The 25,659-nt window shown below is 43.7% G+C and overlaps 1 protein-coding gene across 1 annotated transcript in view; it reads right to left on the bottom strand.

Annotated features, from left to right (window-relative positions):
• Window positions 1-25,659, bottom strand: part of SEMA3D (semaphorin 3D) — a 174,830-nt gene that overhangs the window by 17,312 nt on the left and 131,859 nt on the right. The window contains exons 12-17 of the mRNA XM_082223091.1: window positions 16,606-16,828; window positions 12,258-12,346; window positions 9,548-9,589; window positions 7,406-7,563; window positions 5,759-5,823; window positions 2,276-2,415 (exon numbers count right to left, since the gene is read on the bottom strand). Coding sequence (XP_082079217.1) covers window positions 2,276-2,415; window positions 5,759-5,823; window positions 7,406-7,563; window positions 9,548-9,589; window positions 12,258-12,346; window positions 16,606-16,828 — 717 coding nt within the window. The remainder of the gene's footprint in view (window positions 1-2,275; window positions 2,416-5,758; window positions 5,824-7,405; window positions 7,564-9,547; window positions 9,590-12,257; window positions 12,347-16,605; window positions 16,829-25,659) is intronic.

Genomic DNA, 25,659 nt, shown 5'->3' with positions numbered 1-25,659 from the left:
ACCAGAAGCGGCTTAGTCATGCTGGCCACATGACCCGGAAATGCCAGCTCCCGTGGCCTGTAAAGCGAGATGAGCGCCGCAACCCCAGAGTCGTTCGCGACTGGACTTAACTGTCAGGGGTCCTTTACCTTTTTAATGCATTTCTACAACTATAGGGATTAAGAGTGCTCAGCCAAACATTGTGAAAATGCCACAGTCTCCTGCTGGACAGCCCATTGCATCACAATTTACCAGCAATATGCTTTTATTTTATTTTTAAATTCTGATTTCAGGCATTGTTGTGTCCCCTATGACACACTGTAGTGCAGAAACTACCCATCAGTGCTTATTAAGTTCTAAAGACGGCTAGGCTCTTAGGAAGCAAAGTCCAGACCCAACTTTACTCCTTTTAAATTCCTTGATGGTTGTGCCATAACTCCACAGCAGAACACAGGTGGCAGGGGCTAAATCCCAGTTTGGATCACAGGCATCAGCATTTAAAAAGATCTCAGAAAGCAGCATTAGGAAGTACTCCTACTTGAGAATTTGGAGAGGTGTGGGTAGCCAGGACAGTGGGCCAGATGTATAATTAGTCTGGCTGGTAATGATTGTAATAAAGATTTGGTTGATTGATTGTTTGAATTAGTCGAGCTCAGTCTAAGACAGCTCCAGATGTGCAAACGATGCCTACTTCTCTACCCATTTGCTGTACAATACCAATTATTAGAGTGCTTAGTAAAGGTAAAGGTACCCCTGCCCGAACGGGCCAGTCTTGACAGACTCTGGGGTTTGTGCGCCCATCTCACATCTATTGGCCGGGGGCCAGCGCTGTCCGAAGACACTTCCGGGTCACGTGGCCAGCGTGACAACGCTGCTCTGGCGAGCCAGAGCCGCACACGGAACGCCGTTTACCTTCCCGCTGGTAAGCGGTACCTATTTATCTACTTGCCCCCGGGGGTGCTTTCGAACTGCTAGGTGGGCAGGCGCTGGGACCGAGCAGCGGGAGCGCACCCCGCCGCGGGGATTCGAACCGCCAACCTTTCGATCGGCAAGCCCTAGGCGCTGAGGCTTTAGCCCACAGCGCCACCCGCGTCCCTATTAGAGTGCTTAGCCAACAGAATTAAAAAACGGGGAGGAGCAAAGGATCCGTCTCTGCTGTACTTTCCATCCCATTCCATACATGGCAATAGAGTTTATTTTATGGAATTATGTTTATAAATTATTAAATGCATACAGACACACACACACACACACACACCTAGGAGCACACAAATGCACACTGGTAATTCAGGATCTAAAGGTCTGAATACAGGTTCCATCATGATCCATCATAACTTCTAAGATCACCCAAGAACATCATCTGCACATTATGATTTTTTTGCAATGTACCACAGAGGAACACAGTAAAATACTCTTGATGGTTTCCCCTCAACTGTAAAACAAAACAAAACAAAACCCTCTGCTGAACGCTTTGCCCTGAAGATCCCCCAAAGTCTGCCTCTGCATGTTTTCCAAAAGCACCATGAGAATTTTTGATCTTTTGATAGGTTTACAGTAGGCAAGGACATGATTGTATGAATACTGAATACATGCTTTATGTTATGAGATGGGCTTAGCGATGTTAAATTCTTGAGAATAATCTTTTGGAGAATATTCTCGAGACTATTCTCCAAAAGATTATTCTCGAGAATTTAACATCACTAAATGTTATGCTCATCGCGTAAAAAGTAAGCCAGGTTCCAGCTGCTCAGAGTTTCAGAGGCTCCCCAGAGACCAGCAGTGAAAGCCGCAGGGGATCAAAAGCCTTTCTTTCAGCTTCTGTTGTTTATCTATGCTCATCTCTTGAGAGGTTAATTGTCTGTGCTTCTCCCCCTCCCAACCCCTGGGGAAAAGGAGTTTCCAGAGGAGATGTATGCACAGATAAACAATGAATGGAGAAAGGTGGCCAGCATCTCTGTGACTGTTTTCAGTCATCTCTGCATGATTTGTTTGAACATGACTTATACGTGGTTCCTGTGATGAGCCCAGCATTTAGCCTGGATGGAAGAATTGCAGTGCGTGCGAACATTACAGTGAATATCCAAAACTCCATGCGTAATGTTAAAAGGAAGGCTGCTAATTGCACAGGGATTGTCTTCTTGGTCTTGATATTCCATTGTGGTATTATTGGAGCATTCCCAAGTATGTGAGCTGTGGCAAGGGAGACCATATTTGTTCGTTCTATTAACCCCTGCCTTTGACCATGGAATTAGAAGTTCTCCAGAGGGAAAATACGTTCTTAATGATGATAACTTACCTCTTCCTCGTGATCTTCTCCAGAGCGTTGAATGAACCACCTGATGGAAGCTTGCTGGGACTTTGGAATACATTCTAGGAACGTCGAATTAAATTCGATGCCAAAAATCACCTTTTCATCAGTGGTTTCATGACTAATGCCTGGAACGCAAACATGGTACAGAAGATTAACCCTGCCCTGATTTCTTAAAGTGAAGGGAAAACATAGCTGATGCAGAACAGATGGTAGAGCAGCGCATGGACTGTGAAGGGAAAGAAAAGGCACCTCAGGTTTAGCACAACACACGATGGTTCAACCTGGTGCATAACAGTGTATAACAGTGCTATTTAAGACTGAATTGGTCACTTCCTTTCAATTAAACCACTGATGGAATCAGACTCTGATCTATAGCCTTTCTTAGAGGAATTCTTCTCTATTTAATGAGACTGGGAACGGTGAGGAGGATACAGTGACCTTGCTGGCAGGCAGCTAGCTCCAGGAAGAGGGTTGACAGAAGGACTGCTACAGACTTCCTTAGAGGCAAAGTTGCCAGGGACATCATCTGGAACCTGAACTCTAAATTTGCCCCACCACTGAAAAGTAAGCATTTGGGGCACCCATCCCAGAACTAAGTTCCTTCCCTGGGAGAAATCTTAGACTTTCTGAAGCAGCTCACAAATAATAAATGTACTTCTTAACAAACATAACTAGAAAGATAACTAATAAATAAATGCAAACTTTTTTCAGCTTAAGTCATTCAAGGTTACCTGGAGGAGGAACAGTGGTACCTCAGGTTACAGATGCTTTAGGTTACAGACGCTTCAGGTTACAGACTCTGCTATCCCCGAAATAGCACCCTGGGTTAAGAACTTTGCTTCAGGATGAGAACAGAAATTGTGCGATGGTGGCGCAGCAGCAATGAGAGGCCCCATTAGCTAAAGTGGTACCTCAGGTTAAGAACAGTTTCAGGTTAAGAATGGACCTCCAGAACGAATTAAGTTCTTAACCCAAGGTACCACTGTAAATCTATAAACACAGACCAGGAGTGTCTGGCAGAACTCTCCGAAGTGATGTATGATTCAACAACAAGCCTTAGACGGAAGAGGGACTCAGGGCCAGAATCTGTGGGGGGGTTTCTGCTCCGGGTGTGAATGCACACAGTCAGGACACTGGAGAGTGATTGGAACCAGCCTTGAGTGCCACCTGATCCGAATCACAGGATATAGCAATGGATACGCTAAACTTTTGGGATATCTCCCTGCTACCATTGTGGTGGAAGAAGCCCACCCTGGGCACAAGGCTTGACATGCCTTGTCTTCACCTTCCACCCTGTTCTTCCTTCAAGAACTCCCCATGGTCACATGGTGTTGCAAGATTTTGAGTTTGTACAGGAGGATGTTAACAGAGCCAGATGTTCTGCTGCAGACTTCTATTAACAGTCAGGGGCAAAGTTGCCAGAAGCATTTCTCTGTTAGGGATATTTCAGGCTGAGTAAGGCTAGGGAACAGTTGCCTTCTTCATCCTGATTCCATCCCTCCAACCACAGGGAGCAGGCAAACTAAGCGAGGGTGGGAGAAAATGACATGTCTTTCTAGCCCTCCATCAATGCTCTGCTTGCATAAATTCGTAAATAAACACAAATACTGCAAATTGCCATCAGCTTCCTGCGGCATCCTTCCAAATGAAACCAAGCTTGCTTAAATACTTTTTGCCTGGAACTTCTCCCCATTTGGGAAGATGGGGAGGGAGTAAAAACCTGCTTCCTAAATGTCTCCCACTGAGGCAACTTAAAGAGCCATACCTGCAGCTTCCATCTAAGCCAAGTCTCTGGGCAAAGGCCAAGATGAAAAGAACAGGCCCACATACAACCATGAACAAAACCTGTACCATGCAGGTCAGAAGACGTTAAATGTGGCTCTTATATGAGGAATTCCATTCCCACAGTCCATAACTGCACGGTGCTTTATTTTGTGTCAACTCCTATCAGTCTACAGGACAAAGTCAATTGGCTCATTCCAGAAAGAGAACTTATTGTTTCCTTGGGTCACTGCTTACACTCTCAAAGTAGCAGCACAGAAAGCTGCAGCCCTCATTCACCCTGTCTGTACTCGGGTCCATTTGATGGCCCTTAATTTTAGTTTACAACAGAGCTCTGACTGAAATAACTGAGGAGCAATTGAAAACAGTTGCGCTTCCTGGATCAAATAATAAACCAAATGTGTGTTCGGGCAGGGGACCCTATTGTTTTGTTTAAGAAAGGAAAACAAAATACCCTGTTGAACATTTAAAACGTTACGTTACGTTGTCACAGAAATTTCATCTTAACCACAAGACAGCAGTACCAGTTGCCAGGGGAGTAAGCCAGACCACTTGGCAAGCCCATCAGTGTCCATAGTGGTGGGAGACAGTAGGCTATTGTTAAGAAGAGGATTGTTTAATTAGCAAGGAAGAATTAGAAGAAGGCCTGGATAGCTTGATGGCTGGAACTAAGATGCTAGATCTTTGCTCTGTGGAAATAAGCCAAGGGAATGGGAAAAAGTGTGGTTCCTCAGTTTTCCTTGTGGGATTTCTGCTTATTTGGCTCACTTGCCTAAGCCGACCTCCTGCGTTGCTCTTGGAAAGCTGTAGCGTTCCTCTCACGTTCAGTTATAGAACTTACATAGACACCAATTAACTCTTCCATGGTCGTCATCTCCAGAACTATTCCTTTCTTTGTGTTTCTTGAAGGGTTGCAGAGAGTCCAACTAGCTCATTGTTAGTTCAGGTATACAGCAAGAACCAGCCAATCAGACCTGCTATTCTTTTTTTTTGGGGGGGGGGTTAGCATATTTGCCCCAAGTTGCTTCCCAGACTTCCACAGACTTCCCTGTTAACTATTTCTACTCCTGGTGAAGGCATAAGAAAGGAATACAGGTGACTCTCAACCTACACAGCATAGAGCCAAAATCGTCTCTAGTCAGAACGAATTGGCTTCAATGGCAGGTGGGATTGCAAAAGTCTTTCTTTCCCAGAACACCTGCCCTCTCAATTTTTGTGTGTGCACAAATTAAAAGTGTGCATAGTGCAAGTTACTTGTAATGAGTTCTCTGCCTGCAAGGGTTTTCTCTGCTTTTTCTGTATTTCCGTTTTGCCTCCAGGTTGCATCACTTCACATGATGCAGCACATCTATGGACCCCGGTTTTGCCAACAGCAAGCTCACTATAGTCCTAGACTAACTCTCAAGAGGCTTGCTCGGTCTATTAGCACGGAGGGCACTGCTTACAGATCTGCTTGTGCATGCCATCGATCAAGGAATGTAAGCCAGATGTTGTTTCCAATGCTCTAATTCAGCCCTTGAATTTAAGAAGTAAATGCCTTTTGGTCTACACAGAGTCACCACAGCCTGGCTACACTTCTGGTATCTGAGCATCATCTGCTCAGTAACCAGGCCTTGCTAGAGCTGAGCACATCATTTCATTAGGCCCCTCACCTATCTTTGTGGAGACAAAGATGCAGATACTTACTATCTTCCGTATCACCGCACTGGGTAGCTGGGTCTCCATATTTGACGTCTTGCCTCCTTGCACGCCTGGAAAAATAAAGGTTGCCATGACTTTGTGAAATTATGCCTGCTGTTCTTCGGATGTGGGATGGAGCTTAAGGGAAGTTGCTCACTTGCAGAAAGTAACATCAGATTACATATATGAATAAGGCATCACTGATATTATAGTCACAGTCAACTTTCCTTTTCTTTCTGGTGTTCAGGCTGCGAGTGCTGCTTCTTCCATAGCCAAATAAGCACCATGCACCCATAAGAATCAGGCAGGAAGCAACAGGCCTTGGGGTACTCCGAGCTTGGCAGAAATGCAAAAGTGGCTGGATGGGGGGAAGCCTATGGAAGAAGGAAACCTGGAAAACATTCCAGTGAGAACTGGGTGTGCTCCTGAATCCTGACCCACTTTTGTGGGGTGGGGTGAGGAATACCCAGAAATCTGGGGCAGAGGAAAGAGAAAATGGAATGGAATGGAGCTCCTGGAATCCCAAAGAGCAGCATCCCACACAGCAAAAGCTTATTTCAGGTCCCAGATGTGTTGCCCGATGCCAGGTTGAACACAATACCTTTTAATGGCTGTGCACTGAGCAGCCCAGGACCTCCGGACACACGTCCCAGGCTTGCACCCCAGGGAAGTCACTTTGGTGCTGCTAACACAGCAATGAACAAGGCAGGAGGCAGCAGTTAAGCATTTCTAGTCTCTGCAGCCACATCAGGCGCTGTGATTCTCCAGATGCTTGACTTCACCCCTGGAGGCACACTCCACTGTATCTTGAGACAGGTGCCAACAACCCTGGGACCTTAATTCCAAGGAAGTCAAGCCCAATATATGTACTGCTGTCCCTGAAATGTTTCCACAGTTCAGAGGTTAGGTAACACGTAACAGTATTCAAAGATTCCTCCTGCTGACATCATGGAAAAATCTGTGTGTGTGTGTGTGTGGGGGGGGTATTTAACTAAGTTTTACCCAGAGTGCAGCTGTTGAAATCAATGAACGTGACTAAAGGTAAAGGGACCCCTGACCATTAGGTCCAACCGTGATTGACTCTGGGGTTGAGGCGCTCATCTCGCTTTATTGGCTGAGGGAGCCGGCGTACAGCTTCTGGGTCATGTGGCCAGCATGACTAAGCCACTTCTGGCGAACCAGAGCAGTGCACAGAAACGCCGTTTACCTTCCTGCTGGAGCGGTACCTATTTATCTACTTACACTTTGACGTACTTTCGAACTGCTAGGTTGGCAGGAGCAGGGACCAAGCAATGGGAGCTCACCCCGTTGCGGGGATTCGAACCACCGACCTTCTGATCGGCAAGTCCTAGGCTCTGTGGTTTAACCCACAGTGCCACGTGACTGAGGTCTATTAATTGCAATTGGTCTACTCTGAGTGAAGCTTAGTTAACCCTACCCAGATTACCTGTCATGAACTAGCAGAACAGATGGTACCAGAGGATCCATGGGGAAGCTCTGGTGTCCTCTATCGCTAATGCCAGCCTTGAACTCATCCCATAGATTCCAGGGCTTCCCAGCAGTATGGGAAGGAGTAGCTCTACATTAAATCATGGGGATCACGTAAGAAGCTGCTCTTAGATGCTCAGTCAAAGCAGGAACGATATCACTCACCTTTTAGATGTTGGTGTGTATCTGGAGCATGAATTTCCATCCCAAGCACAATAGGGGTCTCTGGCAAGGCAACAGTCTGCACAAGCCTTGCCATATGTGTGACATCTGTGTAGCGAGAGCTGAGCCAATCCATCTCTGGAACCAATGTACAATTGTTGCTGAAAATCAGGCGAGGCAAATGAATTAGAAGCGTTCTTCAAGAAACCTCTTTTTCTTTTGGCCTTGATTTCCTCCTTAGCAATTTTTCATTTAAAAAATTCTATTTTTATACAATCCTTACAAATTTATACAGCAAATGCAATTTATGTTCTGGTAATCAGTGAACAAACTCTGTTTGTCCAAGTAATCTCTCTGCGCAGTTAATCTCCAAGTTTTTAGAGCAGGGTCTATTTAGTTGGCTTTCCTCAGCCAGTCTGATATAGACGGCAATCATTGCTTCTCCAAGTAAGTTGCAAGAACAATCTGAGCTGAAATCAACCCAAGTAGACATAACATTGCCAGTCTTTTTACACTGGCTCTCAAGTCCACATCAAAGATCCAGTGCAGGTAGCATACTGAAAATGGTATAAAAGTTCTAAAACACATACTAGTATTGAATTCCATAATTCCATTCACAGAGAGATGTGAGCTATGAAGCTGACTACAATACTAGCTTAAAACCAGAGCTGTGTCAAAAAATCCCTTCCTTAAAAACAAAACAAAACCCTTTCAATTAATAAGTGAAATTGCATCTGAAAATTATCAGACTGGAGCAAAAAAATTTCATGGGTGGAATGCGGGGTTTTGTTGCGGTTACTTTACTTTTGAGATAGCTAAGGGGCATTTGTGAGTACTGTTTCATTCATGCTCCAAATCATTTCTCTGGTGGTCTTCATTCTGCCGCCTTCCTGGGTCTGCAAGCTTTGTGAAAACCCATGACGTCCTTCGCTACGCTCAGAGATGCCTAACACCTGCCTGACAGCTGTTTGTTGTCATTTTTTAAAAAAGGGAAGGCCTTTTACTTTGAAAGGAATCACTGCATGAAAGCTACATGTGTGGAAAGTTTTTTTGTTTTAATAATAATAATAATAATAATAACAATAATAATAATAATAATAATAATATATTATTTATACCCCGCCCATCTGGCTGGGTTTCCCCAGCCACTGTGGGCGGCTCCCAACAGATTAAAAACAGAATAAAACATCACACATTAAAAACTTCACTAAACAGGGCTGCCGTCAGATGTCTTCTAAAAGTCAGATAGTTGTTTATTTCCTTGACATCTAACAGAAGGGCGTTCCACAGGGTGGGCACCACCACCGAGAAGACCCTCTGCCTGGTTCCCTGTAACCTCGCTTCTCGCAGGGAGGGAACCACCAGAAGGCCCTCAGAGCTGGACCTCAGTTTCCGGGCTGAACGATGGGGGTGGAGATGCTCCTTCAGGTATACAGGGCCGAGGGTGTTTAGGGAACATTAAGGGAAGGAACAAGGACTCTTTTTAAAAGCAAAACCCGTGAGCTCACACCAGTCTCTGGCAATTGGTGGCTAGTCTCCTCCTCAGCTTCTCTCCCTTCAATTTAAGCCCAGGGGAAGATGGCATGTGGCAACTCGTCGCATGGGACCTTTTTCAGATCAGGAAGTGTGGGCATCAGCCTTATTTACTTTGCGGCAATAGAATAAGATCAACTCTACACCCACCCAAATTCTGAATGTGCCCTGCAAATGAGGCAGAAAATTTGAAAGTTATTTACTGGGGAAGAAAACACTTGGGAAATTGGAACACAGGTTTGGTACAATCTAATTAAAATACATCTTTGCCTGAGAAACCTATAGAAATGGGATTTTTTTTTCATGAGCTCTATCAATATGGACTGGAGTAAGTTACCTAAATCAGAGGAAGGTCATTGTAGTTCCATTGAGGCTGTAATCCTGACCGCTCACTTATTAAGGAGAAAGCCTCAATGAACACAATGAGACTTACTTCCAAGTAGAGTTGCACAGGATTGTAAAATCACTGACTAATTTCAGTGGTACTTCAGTGCAACTCATGCGTTTGGGAAATAAAAGAACAGAACAAACATTACTTCACCCCTCCCCCCTTTTATATTTTTTTCTTTTTCATAGATACAGGAATGTATTTCAGAACTAATTATAAATTACCTGCTTTGGAGACATCTCCATAGTCAAGATGGGTGAGGGATGCTGGAAAAGAAATGGGGGAAAACCAATGAAAATCCTTCTTCTGCTTAGATTGAAGACTATCAAACATTTGTCGCTCCACCAGCAGGAGGCCAGTAGCCAAAACCCTTTGCAATTTTACTTAAGTGTTTGAAATAGTACTTCCCTAGAAACCAAAATATTCTGAGACTTCCAGCCTAGGATGAATTCACCTGTGACAGGAATGGAAACTCATTTGTCTTCCCCGAGAAGAAAACAGGGAGTATTTCTGGAAGTGTGCCCATTTTCCAGGTGTGTTAGTCACCCACTAGACTTTGGGACTCAGCGGGGATTTGGAGGTGTGTTTCCGTGTCTTAAGTCCAACACTCCAAGCATCACACCTTCCGAGCTCTAACATGTTGTTTAGTCGTTTAGTCGTGTCCAACTCTCTGTGACCCCATGGACCAGAGCACGCCAGGCACTCCTGTCTTCCACTGCCTCCCGCAGTTTGGTCAGACTCATGTTTGTAGCTTCGAGAACACCATCCAACCATCTCGTCCTCGGTCGTCCCCTTCTCCTTGTGCCCTCCATCTTTCCCAACATCAGGGGCTTTTCCAGGGAGTCTTCTCTTCTCATGAGGTGGCCAAAGTATTGGAGTCTCAGCTTCAGGATCTGTCCTTCCAGTGAGCACTCAGGGCTGATTTCCTTCAGAATGGAGAGGTTTGATCTTCTTGCAGTCCATGGGACTCTCAAGAGTCTCCTCCAGCACCACAATTCAAAAGCATCAATTCTTCGGTGATCAGCCTTCTTTATGGTCCAGCTCTCACTTCCGTACATCACTACTGGGGAAACCATAGCTTTAACTCTAACATAGCCATTGCAATGGATCAACTGCAGCTGTGAAGGCCAACCCTCCTGGAAAATGTGCTCAAAGAGAAGTATCTGAGCAAGGCTCCCTTGAACACTACGCGATTCATACTATACACAGCCCTCAGGTTCCTTCTGATCCGCTGAGGGAAAGCAGACAGGAATATAGTGCTGGAAAGACAGGAAAGAATGCACACATTCCACAGCCTCTTCTTCTCCTGTCCGGGAGTGCCAAAAATGTCAAACGCCCCTGTGGCACCCATCTCACAGATTTTCCACACATAAAGAGGGTGGGCATCCATACAGGGTGTTTCGGAACGTACGGATTCACTTGGCTCCTCTGTAAGTCACAGAGGTCATGGGCTGATTCGGGCCTCACACAGTCACTACAAGCGTGGGCCCCTAATGTATTTGCCGTTTTTATGGTTTTCATTTGTCATATTTTATGGTATTTGTAAACTGCTTAGATTTTTCCTCTTAAAATGTTAAGCAGTATATAAGTTAAATAAACAAATACATGGGAAAAAATGATGTAAAACACTAGAATATTCTGCCCATTATGCTGGATCTGCAACCATCCCCTGATGCAGCCACTCTTCAGGGCTTGTGAGTGCTGCCTTGTGTTGAATGGGGCCAGGGAAGGGAGTAACTATTCCCTCAGGGCAAACCATATAGATGACTGCAGATGAGGCTGAAGGCAAGAAAGCATCCACCACCTGCAAAGTTGTCACAAGGGCTGGCTCTTGGAAACCCCAACATCCAATGACATCATTCTGGTGTGGCTTCTTAAACATGTAAATAAACTACAGTCCCTTCTCTCTTTCTATTTTTTTTCCCCGCATGAAAAAAAGAAGAAGTGCATTTATAACATGGAGGAACATCTGCTGAGCTAATAGCCCTGTTTGGTATTAAATCTGATATGGCGCCTTTCCCTTTGACGTGATCTCGCAAGTATGCAGCAAATTGGTACATGCTCAGAAATTCCTGATTACTTGGCAGCCTGTTGAGCACTCTTGGCCTCCATGGCAGCAAAAAGATGACATTTAAAACAAGAAGTATTCCACCTCTGTAATCAAGGTACCAAATGCACAGGGAGAGATTTACCTGGAGAAAATATTGTATTCCACAGACATGTAAGGCAAGGGCATCAAGGATGATTTCAAAGGCACCAGACCATTGCAGGAAAGCCAAAGGTTGGACCTAAAGCCGACTCCCTAAGAATCATGGCAAATGAAGAACATCTAATTCCATCATAGTTATGGGCCAAGAGCAAAAACTGCTATTTGAGGTGTGTGCCTTTTCCTTCCTCACCTAGCCTACCCCAGGCTGCAAAAAAACAAGAAATTTTGCTAATCTGATGTTGAAATCAATGCAGATGTTTTGCCCAAGCAGGAACCTCCAAATTCACCTCATATTTCACTTCACTTTCTGTGGCAATTCTGCTCTAAGCATTTAAGTTTCTTTTCACCATAATTCCTTAGTTTAAAAAAGCACACAGAATTCTTAATTAAACTTCAGCAGATCCTAGAATTTTCTCCAGGTGACTGGAGATGTGAGTGACTTATTCTTGAGGAACAAAAAATGAAGATTTTATGCCGTCCCAAAATGATTCTTTTTGAAGAATGAAATCCATTGAGCTTTATTTTCCTTCAGTTGCCCTTCTGAAAGAGCTCAGTTGGCGGAGCATGAGATTCTTAATCTCAGGGTTGTGGGTCCAAGCCCCACCTTAGGCAAAAGATTCCTGCATTGCAGGGGGCTGGACTAAATGACCTTTGTGGTCTCTTCCAACCCTGCAATTCTGTGATTTTGTGAATTGTGTTCCAATGGATGAGGCTTGTAATCTTACCTTGAATATCTGCAGCTCTTCCAGAACCACTTCCTCCATGTCTCGCTTCTCCTTGGTTATACTCAGAACTTTCAGTACTGTTCCGACATCTGCAAGAAAGGGACACAGTCGAAAATCAGTGGCCATTTTTGGATTTTACATTAAGATTTTCCATCTTCTTTAGATATGGCACCTAACTGAGCGCAGACCTCCTCATTGGATTCTCTCTCTCATTTTTTTAAGCAGACACACATTATGTATCTGAAGAAGTGTGCATGCACACGAAAGCTCATACCAAGAACTAACTTAGTTGGTCTTTAAGGTACTACTGGAAGGAATTTTTTTATTTTGACTATGGCAGACCAACACGGCTACCTATCTGTAACACATAATGGTGCCTTTGCTCCATGAATCTCCCCAGTGCTTTTTTTCTAAAAAAAAAAAAAATGTTTAGGGTTACTCTCATTTTCCTACTCATATTGAAATACTGTCCCTCAATGAGGCCAGACTTAGATTCACAAAATGTTTAGGGGTATGCGTCCCCCTGTGTCCCCCCCCCCCGAGAAAAACACCGAAACTCCCTTTCTTTTCACTATACGACTCTCTGCCACTGGCTAGGAAACAAGGAAAGTACATCTTCCTAAATGCCAAGGATGGAGACAAAGAACTTGATAAGGGATTGCCATTTCCTGCAGGAGCCCCATGCCAATGGTCATGTTGAATTGACCACCCTTAAATAGTCACAAGCTCTTGTAGCACATTCAATGTGGAAAAAACTGTTTCTGGAATCCATGATAATTTCACCACGCAGCATCTATATAAGGTCCATGTTCGAATAAATTTATCCAAGTCAAATTCATGGCATCATGAAGTCATTGGTTTAGCATTTGGAAACTAATTCTACAATGGCTTTGTTTTCCCAAATTTGAAATGAGGACCGTGAACTATGACCTTAAACTACAAGAGTGTTGTAGCGTTGAGCACAAACAGAAAAGCAGTTGATTTAGTTCAGGTGTCACCAGATCTCATGTCTTGGAACTATTTAGTAGCTCTGAGCATGCACAAAGTATCTTTCCTGAGCACTGAGTAACCACAGCCTCGCGCTCTGCATTGTGAAGCATTAAGCAAACAAACAGCAAAACCAATGCCATTGCAATCAATTGTCCTGCGTTATTTCCAAAAGAAAAGGAAAAAATCCCTTCTCATTTTGTTCTACTCCAAGGCTACACATGGGACATGCATATGGCAGTGATTAAACAAACAAAAGATCCTGGAATTGAGTGACTGGAAAACAAGGCTGGAAAAAGTCTTAGTGAGCTGAATCATTTATTGCAACATGTTTAAAATACTGCAGAATTTTCTCTATTGACTAAACTAACTTTCCCCACAATCTTACTTATGGTAGGTAAACAGAAAAAGAGACTAACTATGCAATCCAATACACAGAAATAAGCAAGCAGTGAAGTCTGTCTTTAGCATGACTTTGTAAAAGGCAGGTTTTAAATTTGTAAAATAAAATAAAAATGTCATGCTTCCCTTAGGAAGCTCAATTTTCAACAATTTAGATACTGCAGGCAGTACTCTTCTGTCTGCTGAAATTCTGGACTGCCATCTACTGACTACATTTTGTGCTATAACCTACAAGAAAACTGTTTCAATGAAGAGCAACACTGAATAATGATAGTTTTTTCACACGTTGGCCTGGTGCAGACATAATGCTTTCAACCATCATTAGCACTAACCATGGTTGGTTGCCTTAACCCTGATTAAGGCCCCAAAGGTACTATGGTACATTGGTTTAACTTCCTGAGCAAAGTCCTGCCCCTGAAAAATATATATCAGGATATAGCAACATGACCTGTTTTATCATTTTGCAAGCAGAGAGACCAGGAAAGGGGGGAAACTGACTTAACCACAATTTGCATAATGCAGATATAAAAATTAACCATGCGTAATGCAAACAATGGTTTGCAAACCCACTTTCAGGCCTTGATGTCACATCCTGGTTGGTGGCCAGGCCTTAACCATGGCTAAAGAAAACAAAAGCATGGTTCATATTTTGACCACAGAGAGTTGCTGCTATGCAGTGAGGAAACAAGCAGAAATGTGGAAGTACAGTGATACCTCGGATTAAGAACTTAATTCATTCCGGAGGTCTGTTCTTAACCTGAAGCACCACTTTAGCTAATGGGGCCTCCTGCTGCCGCAGTGCCGCCACTGCACGATTTCTGTTCTCACCCTGAAGCAAAGTTCTTAACCTGAAGCACTATTTCTGGGTTAGCGGAGGCTGTAACCTGAAGCGGATGTAACCCGAGGTACCACTGTACTCAGCAGGCTTCAAATGGAGGGAGCAGCCTTGCACTTATCTGCAGATAGGCACCTGTTCCAAATGCCTTGGCATTTCTGCAGGGGCAGAGGAAGGGGGGGTGCGGTGGGTGCAGGCCGCCCTGGGTGCCACCACTGAGAGGGTGACAACATGCCAGGCAGCACTCACTGCAGGGCCTGCAGCGCGCCCGAACCATGCATCTCTCCTGGGCGTGTGCAGGCTCTGCGCTGACCAAACGGTCTGCTCGCTGCCTCCCCCCCCAGCTGTAGGGCGGCTAAGCGGGAGGAGGCAGGAAGACTCCAGAGGCCCTGCAGTGCGCCCTGCCCCTATGGGCACCTGAGCGGCTTCCTCCGCCACTCCACGGTTAAGGGAGCTGGGCATGTGTAGCCTGGAGAAGAGGAGGTTAAGGGGTGATATGATAGCCATGTTCAAATATATAAAAGCTAGTAGCTACATGCAGAGTGTGTCTCTTGTGGTACCCTACATTACACAAATGTTGGGCAGTACATGTGCAGGCCCATGGCCACGTGTCCAGACACAGGCTGTGTCAACCAGTCTGCAAAAGCAGAACAAAAACAAAACAAAAGCCTGAAATAAAAGCTATCAAATTTGTAAATATCAGTCCGTGTCTGAAGTCCTGTTCAAATATATAAAAGGATGTCACATAGAGGAGGGAGAAAGGTTGTTTTCTGCTGCTCCAGAGAAGCGGACACGGAGCAATGGATCCAAACTACAAGAAAGAAGATTCCACCTAAACATTAGGAAGAACTTCCTGACAGTAAGAGCTGTTCGACAGTGGAATTTGCTGCCAAGGAGTGTGGTGGAGTCTCCTACTTTGGAGGTCTTTAAGCAGAGGCTTGACAACCATATGTCAGGAGTGCTCTGATGGTGTTTCCTGCTTGGCAGGGGGTTGGACTCAATGGCCCTTGTGGTCACTTCCAACCCTATGATTCTATGATTCTATGATTCCATTTCTGCCTGTCACCAGAAGGAGCTGATTTAGCCTCAGTGTAAACACTCTAGAATATTTCCAGGGAGACAACTGGATCTGCAGTGAGGGTTTATGCATGACAACCATATCTCCTACTCCAAACCTGCTTCGGGTATTTTTCAGTTGCAGCCATCTTCATTATAAGACCAGTGCCGGATTTACGTATGAGCTAAACAAGCTATAGCTTAGGGCCCCGCTCTCTTGGGGGGGGGCCCAAAAAAAATTAAAGCAAAAAACCACTGGATGTATATTTCCAAAATATAAGATAAAAAACAAATAAAATAAAACCTACATACAGCAACAGTGCTTTGTGTTGTGTAAAGGTAAAGGTAAAGGGACCCCTGACCGTTAGGTCCAGTTGTGGATGACTCTGGGGTTGAAGTTCATCTCGCTGTGCTGGCTGAAGGAGCCGGTGTACAGCTTTCTGGTCATGTGGTCAGCATGACTAAGCCACTTCTGACGAACCAGAGCAGCGCACGGAAATGCCATTTACCTTCTCGCCAGAGAGGTACCTGCTTATCTACTTGCACTTTGACGTGCTTTCAAACTGCTAGGTTGGCAGGAGCTGGGACCCAGCAATGTTGCAGGGATTCGAACCACCGACCTTCTGATCGGCAAGCCCTAGGCTCTGTGGTTTAGACCACTGGGCCACCCGTATCCCTTGTGTTGTGTAGGTCCATAAATTACCATATAGCATATATTCAACACTAAAAACAGTGACAATTTGTTGTTGATCCAGGACAGCTGGACATATAAAGGGCCCCATTACTTTCAGTAGCTTAGGGCCTCATCAAACCCGAATCTGGCCCTGTGTGAGACAGTGTACAGCCAATGGACTGGGTCCACAATCTGATGAAGGCACATACTCTGCCCCGAAGAGCAAATGTTCTTGCTCCAGGGTTAAGAAAGGAGGGCAAAGTCTTTCGCAATGCCAAGGCAATCCCCAGACAATGATCCATATACGCAACATTGTTCCATGTGTGTGGAATAAATGCAAAGGGCATTTTGTAGGAAGAAGGAAGTCTCTATGGGAAACAGAGGAGCCACCTCACCTGTCCCTAAGAACATGACATCATACTGGCCATCTTCAGCCATGACACGATCCACCACAATCTGCGTCAATCTGTAGTCCACATTGATTTGAGAAAACACCGGTGCTCCGGTTACTGGGTAGACTGATTTGTACATCACCGGGTGGCGCTTTATGAAGCTAATGACATCGTCAGGAAAATCTCTGGTGGACTTGATGGATGGGTCATATGTTTTGCTGGGGCACTGCACAATGAAGACACAAGAGAAAAGCTATGAGGTTCTTCTTCTTTGCCTGCCTGTAGACTTTGAAATTTCTCTTTGCCTGGTCGCCCATTGTGTGTAAAAAAATCACCTTTAGGCAAGCAGGGAGGGGAGGAAAAACGGAAAAAGATGGACAGAGTAGAAAAGAAAGGATTAGGAAAAAAAGACAGAGAGTTGGAACAATGCGAATGATCCACTAAGATCCCACCCACCCCCTTGAATTTTTGCTAGCATTTCAAGAATGTTACTTTGGTACTGAAGGTAGAAATTTTTAAGACTTGAGTGTTAAAACACAACCCATGTAAAAAAGGCAATCCCATGACTATCTATTTAGACGTAAGTCCCACTGAGTTCAGCAGGGATTGCTCAAAGCTGAACGTATATAGGTTGCATTTGGTCAAGACAGATGTTCAACATACTTATGAACTGTATTTTCCCCCCAATAGTTAATAGACACTGCCCCCTTGAGGCTACTCAGGAAAAGTAGTAATGTTCTGAGGAAGTGGAAACCAGTCTGCGAAAGCTTCTGCTGCAATAAATCTGTTAGTCTTTAAGGTGCCAGAAGACAGTTGCCTTTGCAGCAACAAAAGAGCAACATATTAAAACAATATTAAAACATATGCAGACACGTTGCAATAAGTCTTGTTTGTTATCCAGGCTCCCAAGTGACATAAAATTGGTTTACAGTAGAAGAAGTCTAGCAGAAATTGTGACAATATGTACAATAAAATATAATACTAAAGTGGGCGGGGGGGGGGGCTGTAGCCAGCATGTGAAAAAAACGATGAATTAATTTACTTATATTTCTTTTGGCCACAGACCATCCTAATAATAATAATGTAGCACTGTTGCAAATTATATTAAAAAGCAGTTGCTTAGAGAAAACAGCAGAGAGAAAACGAGCGCAACACAGCTATAATCAAATTTACAGTCGAACACATGAAAATTGGAAAAGGCATTGAAGGGACGGGCAGCGGCTATGAGCTACTTTTCCATGACGCTTCCTGGTCTCCATTACCAAGAAGATTGCTATTTTTTGCAGGCATTACACAGGTTTATCTTACCAATAACCAGCACTGGTTATACCTGCAAAGGTGGACTATCTACTCACTTTTAAATGGTGTTATATATGTGCAGGGTGTGTGTGTGTTAAGTTGTGGGTGAACATATCAGATGACACAGTGATTCTTCAAACAGCTCTTGTTTATTCAGAGGTTCAGTCAGCCTGCTTATACAGAGCTCCAGTACAACGTTACTGTAGCAACTTTCTAAAACTATCCAATCACTGAACGTCACTTCATTTGCATAACTATCTACAGTATCCCCCTGCTTGCCCAGGGTGAGAACTTCAGTACATAACAGGGGGCATTCAACTTTTCCGTTTAGATTAAAAATAAAATTAAAATCTAGAGGTTGAACACTGTGAGAACAGGATGGATGCTGGACTAGATGGCTTGTGGGCCTGATCCACCAGGTGCTCTTTTTGCGTTATTATGTGATTTTATACAGAGACTATCAAGGGGAGGGAAGAATGCATTCTAGGATTGCCAGATAAAGCACTGACAGTCCTGCAACACAAGAAGTCCATATTGGGTAGAGGGCTTGACAACAGTCACTTGCGCTCCAGAAAAAATAAATTAAAACTGGATGATGTCACCTATGTTCATGGTCCCATTTCAAAGATGTTCAAGTAAGGTTGAAAGACTGTCTCATGCCCCGTGTGCTAGTGGGATAAAGGGGCAGCAGGGATTTTGTCTGGGGTTTCCTGAGTAAATATATTTTTATTTTTAATATTGTTCACAATCCAAAAGTGTAGCAGCAGGGGAATGGAGGAAACGAAGAATATTACTGTACGGAATTCCCTGATGATTGGCTCCCCAAAGAGAAGGAGTAGAAAATGCGAAAGAACCCAACAGGGAATAAGGATGTATGCAACCATAAGCAGAAACAAGAAAACGCACAGAGGGGGCTTGGAAGTGACTTGAGAGCTTTAGACATTAGAACACCTGACTGATGAGGTTTTAATGACATAAGGACTGACATCACCCGGAACCAGGAAAAAGGACGTTGGATAAACTTAGAATGAGAAATGTTCTCTGTAAGTAAACTATATTCATGGAATTAGTGTAATACTAAGGAAATATTAAGAGATGTTGGAAAGGAAGTAATTGGCTTTTGCAGAAAGGTTAAATATGGTTAAAATTTTAGAATTTTTAGAGATCTGAGGATAAGATAAAATCAATGAAATTAATGCAAAAAAGGAGTGGCTGAGGTGAAATAAGAATTTGCAAGAACGGTTTGATTATAAATGAAAATATGAAGTAATATTATATGAGGATATATAAATAAGGGTAAGATAAGAGGGTACGAATTTGCTGAATAAATTTTTAAATGGAATACAAAGAGGGAGGTGAGAGGAAGTCATGAAAATAAGTAAGAGAATGGTAGAAATTGAAAGGAGGGATTTTTATCTGTATTTTTTTTCTTCTTTTTTTTTTTGGTTCCTGCTTTTATGTGAAATTTTTGACTTTGGGGTTTTTCTGGTGTTTATTTCTTTACCGTTTGTTGTTATGTTTTCTTTTTTGTTGATGTTTTTTGTAACCTTTTTTCTCGCAAAAACTTAATAAAATATTATTCTAAAAAAAAATAATGTAGCAGCAGAGCATTACCTCATATCACAAAGAAAGCGAATAAGCAATAAATAATAAGAAAAGGAAATGGCAGGGTTCCCCTGAATATAAGTACATTTTATGCTATAGAATGCTTGGGCTGACATGATACCACGAAAGGAGGGCTTGATTTACGGTATGAAATTAGCTGAGTGTTTTGCTATGCAGCTTTGGGGAACAGAGGAGAGAGCTCTCCAACATCCCACAATATGCATACCACAACCAGAGCTTCTCCTCCATCCGGCTGATGAGTACTATCTCTTTAAATAATCACTACAGCAAAACGATGGGCCATAATGCTGAAAGTATTTCTCTGTGGTCTCAGTGGAGCTGCGTGTTTCCAGAATCTGAGCTGTAATCTTTTCATACTAACAAGATAATTCCCAAATTTCCTGCCAGGTGGAGCTACAACATAAACTGTGAAAGAGGAGCTGGTCCTATCTAGCAAACAGACCATTTTATAATGTGTTTAAGATGCTTCTTTTAAGTTTGCAGGCTCGCTCTGTGACACAGACCTTTTAAACAGAGAGAAAGAGGTAATTGTCTCTCAGCACATTCTTCCAATACCAAATATGCCATTTGGCAGATTGCTCCAACTTAAATTTTGTTAGGGCTTTGGACGAACTTCAGCACTTAAGATCTGGCGCTGCTCAGAGAGCGTTATGCATGCTGGATACGAAGCCAGGAACTGGACCGAATCTTCCCAGTTATTTGTGTTCGTTTTTAATACCCAGATGACAGCGAGAGTTGCCTGGAGGCACTTAGGTAATTCGATGGCACGATGCCACTTCTCTAAGTACAAGCAGGGATTCAGTGCTTGATGGGTCAGAAAACGATCTCCGATAGGATCGGGAAATGGAATAAATTTCATCAGCGGCAGCTAGTATCTGTCAGATAACATTTACAGTCACCTCATCTTTGAATTCCAACAACTATCCATTTCATTGGGGGAGAAATGGGATCATCTTAATAGATGGTCCTGGTTGCGGGCAGACCCTCAAACTGCCCCCCCCCCAGCGTGGGTGGAGCTGTCGCCCTCACGCCGGGGTGGCACCACAATCACCCAGGGCTGTTGCCCAATTATGTCAAAGGGTGATAGTGGGGGAAAGTATAAAAGCAGCCGCGTGACGTGTGCCAGGCTCCTGCTTCGCGCTGCTGAACACCCGCCCACCCTCCCTTTAATTTAGATCCTTTGGCCTTGCTTTGGACTTTGACTGGTTTCCCGGCTTGAGTCAGGGGCTGCATAGGAATTTTTTCCATTTGGCAAATTGGCACGGCCACTTGGTTTTTGCCTACCTCTTAGCAATCGTCACAACTTTGTAAGGTTTGGCGGTTAGGCATTGGCTTATTGTGAATGGGGGAGGGGTTCCCCCGAAGCAATTTCCCTTTGGGTGGTTTACCCTTACAGACTTCCTGCAAAGGGGGCAGGAGTCAGATATAGTCTTGCCAATGCCTAAGCCAATACTGCTCTCATTCCTGTAATCAATAAAGTTGTGGCCAAAGTTTTGCCCAAAAACTTTAAACAAAGTATCCGTGTCTGTGCATTTATTTATCCTAATGGGGGGTCGGCTTGAGGGTCTTGCCACACAACAAAGATGAACTAGGAGCCTGGGCTGGCTTGGACAATGTTCTCATCAGGTATTTGGGATGGGCACAAGCATGTGACTTCTCCCTCTGCCCACTGGGCACATTTCCTCCACATGTGAGATGTCCAGCTATGGGTGAAAAGTTTGCACAGAGCAGATGGGCATCAATTGAAATTCACAACGGTCCAAATTGCACAACTGAATCTATTTGCGCTTTCGGTCTACATGGGTTGAGCTTTTTAATATATAAGCTTATATACATGTTACACCCATACATTGAGAGGAGAACAGTCCTGCCCAATATGTAGGGTAAGAAGGTGCACTTTCGTGGGGCACAACTTTTCTCCAACAGGAAAAACACCCAAAGTAGTCCATAATGAAAGGTCTTTGGAGAGCCAGGATTTGAACCCAAACTCTAATTCTAAACAACAACAACAATTTTATTGTTTATACCTTGGCCCTCTGGCTGGGTTGCCCCAGCCACAGTGGGCAGCTTCCAACACATATAAAAACATAATAAAACATTAAAAGCTTCCCAATACAGGGCTGCCTTCAGATGTCTTCTAAAAGTTGTGTAGTTCTTTACCTCTCTGACTTCTGAAGGGAGGGCGTTCCACAGGGCAGGTGCCACTACCAAGAAGGCCCTCTGCCTGGTTCCCTGTAACTTGGCTTCTCTCAGCGAGGGAACCACCAGAAGGCCCTCGGCGCTGGATCTCAGTGTCCAGGCTGAATGATGGGGGTGGAGACACTCCTTCAGATATACAAGTATACAGCTATACTTCAAAATAAGCCTCACTTGCAGAAATGAAATGGATTTTCAAATTAGTTTTAGAACAGAAATGTGAGACTCCCAAGCTGAAACCCAACATTCAGTTATCTTATAGGGCAGGCATCCCCAAACTCGGCCTGCCAGCTGTTTTTGGGACCACAACTCCCATCATCCCTAGCTAACAGGACCAGTGGTCAGGGATGATGGGAAATGTAGTCCCAAAACAGCTGGAGGGCCGAGTTTGGCCATCACTGGCTTAGGCAATGCCTCCAAAGAGACCGTCAGCACAATCGACAAAAATACAGACTGATGAGTATAGTGCACACCACTACAAACTGGTTTTGAACTTCCTAGTTGAAAGCATAATTACACATGGGTTCCACCCATAGCCCACCCTGATCATATTTTTGTTTCATGGCGCTTTCCATGGAGAAAGACCATTTTATTTTTATTTTCCAGAGTACTAGCTTCAGCTGAGGTTACTAGCGAAACAGCATGCCTGTTCCCCTCCCTTTGAACTTGGTAAAGTTTTGGAATTGACCCTGCAATGTAAACACACTCAAGTATGAAAAGTGGAGCTATTAAGTCAAAATAGAATCGTTTGTAAACAGACTCATGCTTCTCCCTTCTCGATTCAGAGAAGCGAAAACGGGACAGATTTGAATATTTTTAACACTTAACTAACCCCTAAACAAGGGACACAGGTGGCGCTGTGGGTTAAACCACAGAGCCTAGGACTTGCCGATCAGAAGGTTGGCGGTTTGAATCCCCGCGGCGGGGTGAGCTCCCGTTGCTCGGTCCCTACTCCTGCCCACCTAGCAGTTCGAAAGCACGTCAAAGTGCAAGTAGATAAATAGGTACCGCTCTGGCAGGAAGGTAAACGGCGTTTCCGTGCGCTGCTCTGGTTTGCCAGAAGCGGCTTAGTCATGCTGTACACCGGCTCCCTCGGCCAATAAAGCGAGATGAGCGCTGCAACCCCAGAGTCGGCCATGACTGGACCTAATGGTCAGGGGTCCCTTTACCTTTTTAACCCCAAAACAAAACTCACTACCTGAAATGTCCCTTCCCACCATTGCATATTACTGCCCAAAAACTCTTCAGTCTCCTTAAAGTAAATCAAAACAAAAAAACTTTTAGAACATTTAATACAGTAATTAATATTACAATGGATATAATTGCAATATTAATTGATATAATTGAGATTTCTGCATTGCAGGGGGTTGGACTAGATGACCCAGGGGGCCCCTTCCCACTCTAAATTATATTATTCTATGAACATAAGTGTGGGATATTTACAATGCAGTCAAACCCACAACTGATGCTTTGCTAAAAAGGCACATGATGAGAGCTGAAGCTGCCAGAGTTTTTCAGTGAGAGACACTCCCGCTGTGCCCTGACAGGTGAAGGGCATAACTATAGATACTCTCTTGCCTGCTTGGGCACATCCTCTCCCTTTCTTCTCTTCCTCTTCATCTCATCACCAAGACAGAAATGTGAAGGACATCTGCATGTCTGAGCTCCAATGCTCAGACACCATTTTATGCTAGTCTTAAGTATGTCTTTGTAACTGAATTACCATTTTAAGTCTGCCTGAACAAAGCTACTGTATCTCTTCAACAAGTTTTCTGGGTGAGTAAATGCTATTTTTACCCTTTACAGGACTGTTTGTGTGATCATTGTCTTAAGGGGGGGGGGGAGGGAATACCAGGAAAATCCAGTCTACCTGAAACTATCATAGAATCATAGAATCATAGAGTTGGAATAGACCACAAGGGCCATCGAGTCCAACCCCCTGCCAAGCAGGAATGAAAAGGGATGCACTCTGCTGAAGTTGCAAACATGAGGAAGGAAGGAAGGATAATATCTAATACAGTGGTACCTCGGGTTAAGAACTTAATTCGTTCTGGCAGAAATGACTGGCAGAATCCGAGACCAGGGAAAAGAGACAGCGGAAGAAGACTGGAAGAAATTTAAGAATTATCTTAAGAAACATTGTAAAATCAATGTGTGTTAGAATGAGGTGGCTTTAAAAATTAAATGGAGTACAGTTGTAAAGATTAAGTTAAAAGAAAAGAGAGGTTGACAATTAGACAAAATTAAGGATAAGGATTTGCTGAACTAAATATTTGAAATGAGAATGCAGAAAGGGGAGGTATGAGGAGGTCGGTGAAATAAGTTTTAAGAAAATAAGGTTTTGAAATTATACTTGTTTTTTTGTTTCTGTTTGTGTGTATTGTTTTGTCTGATATAATTTGTAAAATTTCAATAAATATATATATTTTTTTAAAAAAAGAACTTAATTCGTTCTGGAGGTTCGTTCTTAACCTGAAACTGTTCTTAACCTGAGGTACCACTTTAGCTGATGGGGCCTCCCTCTGCCACCGCGCCGCCGCCACCCCCCGATTTCTGTTCTCTTTCCTGAAGCAAAGTTCTTAACCCAAGGTACTATTTCTGGGTTAGCGGAGTCTGTAATCTGAAGTGTCTGTAACCTGAAGCATCAGTAACCCTAGGTACCACTGCAAATATGTCCTCTCCTAGCATCTATCCACATCCCTACAGTAAGAAGGGTCTCCTGGATCAAGCCAATGGCCTGTCTCATCCATCATCCCTGGGATAGTTTTATTGTTGCATATTGTTTCTAAATTTATTGCTGTACATTGTTTTAATTGTCTGTTTTAAACATATTTGCACATCAGTTTCTAATGCTGTGAGTGTCATCTATTTCAGAGGCTTCTACTCTGCAGCCTCTTGTAGTTGTTTTAACTGCGAGTCTTTTAGTTCTTACGTTCTTACAGTTGTTTTAACTGCATGTTTTCATTTGTTTTTAGTTCTTATCTGTTTTAATTATCAGTTTTTATCCATCCATTATCCGTGCTTAATCTTGTATTTTAGTCAGATGTTTTATCCTATGCTTGTTTCTTTGTCCTTATTTGCTCCAATATTTATCAGTTTAAAATAAATAAATCCTAACTGCTATTTTATTTATATGTTGTTGTTGTTTTATCCTGGTCTGTGACCGTAATAAAGTTCATTCATTCATCCATCATCCTATTCTCATAATGGCCAACCAGGTGACCCATTGGGAAAATGGCAAGCAGGACTCGAGCTAGCCAGACCCAAACCACTAGGGATTTCAAGAAACAGGTATTCAGAGACAGGTTGTCTGGTATAGCATATAACAAAATGGATGCAAACCTAGCATCTTCAGCAACATTCATTACCTGTAGGGGCAACTGGGTGAAAGTATGGAAGGGAAAAGTTTACTGGCATTGTGTGTCTTGGGTTGGGCAACCCCTTTAGATGTTACTGGGCTCCCACTGCCAGCAGCCCCAGGCAGTATTGCCAGGGATTAGGGGCAACCACTTCTTGAACTACACATTTAACTTCTGGAGACTTGTGAGACAGAGATGAAACTTGAAGACCTGCCGCATGCATGTGTGGACCCCCTCAACATTTCTCCAAAGCAGATACCAGAAAATAGAGGCTGCCACTGGTAAATATGGACTGTATGAGAGGTCTTTGGACCAGGATCAGGAAAATGTAACTGCTGGGAACAATTGTGCTGTTATAGTTGGCAAGGCTGTTCCTTTCAACAGCCATCTCTTGACAGTCACACAGTTTATCCAGAGCAAAGGAATGAAATGTGGAGTATCTTTCTTCTCCACCCAAGGAACTGCTGACTTTCCAGTCGCTAAGTACCAGCTGTTGAAACCAATTCTGTCCACCCAGAGTGACTGAATGGCCCTTACTGATGTCTTTGGGTGGTGCAGAAGTAGGTGGCCAGAACGC

The sequence above is a fragment of the Podarcis vaucheri genome (genome assembly GCF_965113315.1).
Source record: "Podarcis vaucheri genome assembly, chromosome: 5".
NCBI classification, from domain to species: domain Eukaryota; kingdom Metazoa; phylum Chordata; class Lepidosauria; order Squamata; family Lacertidae; genus Podarcis; species Podarcis vaucheri.
Note: the sequence above shows the minus strand (reverse complement) of the source record. Positions and strands in the feature narration are given on the sequence as shown.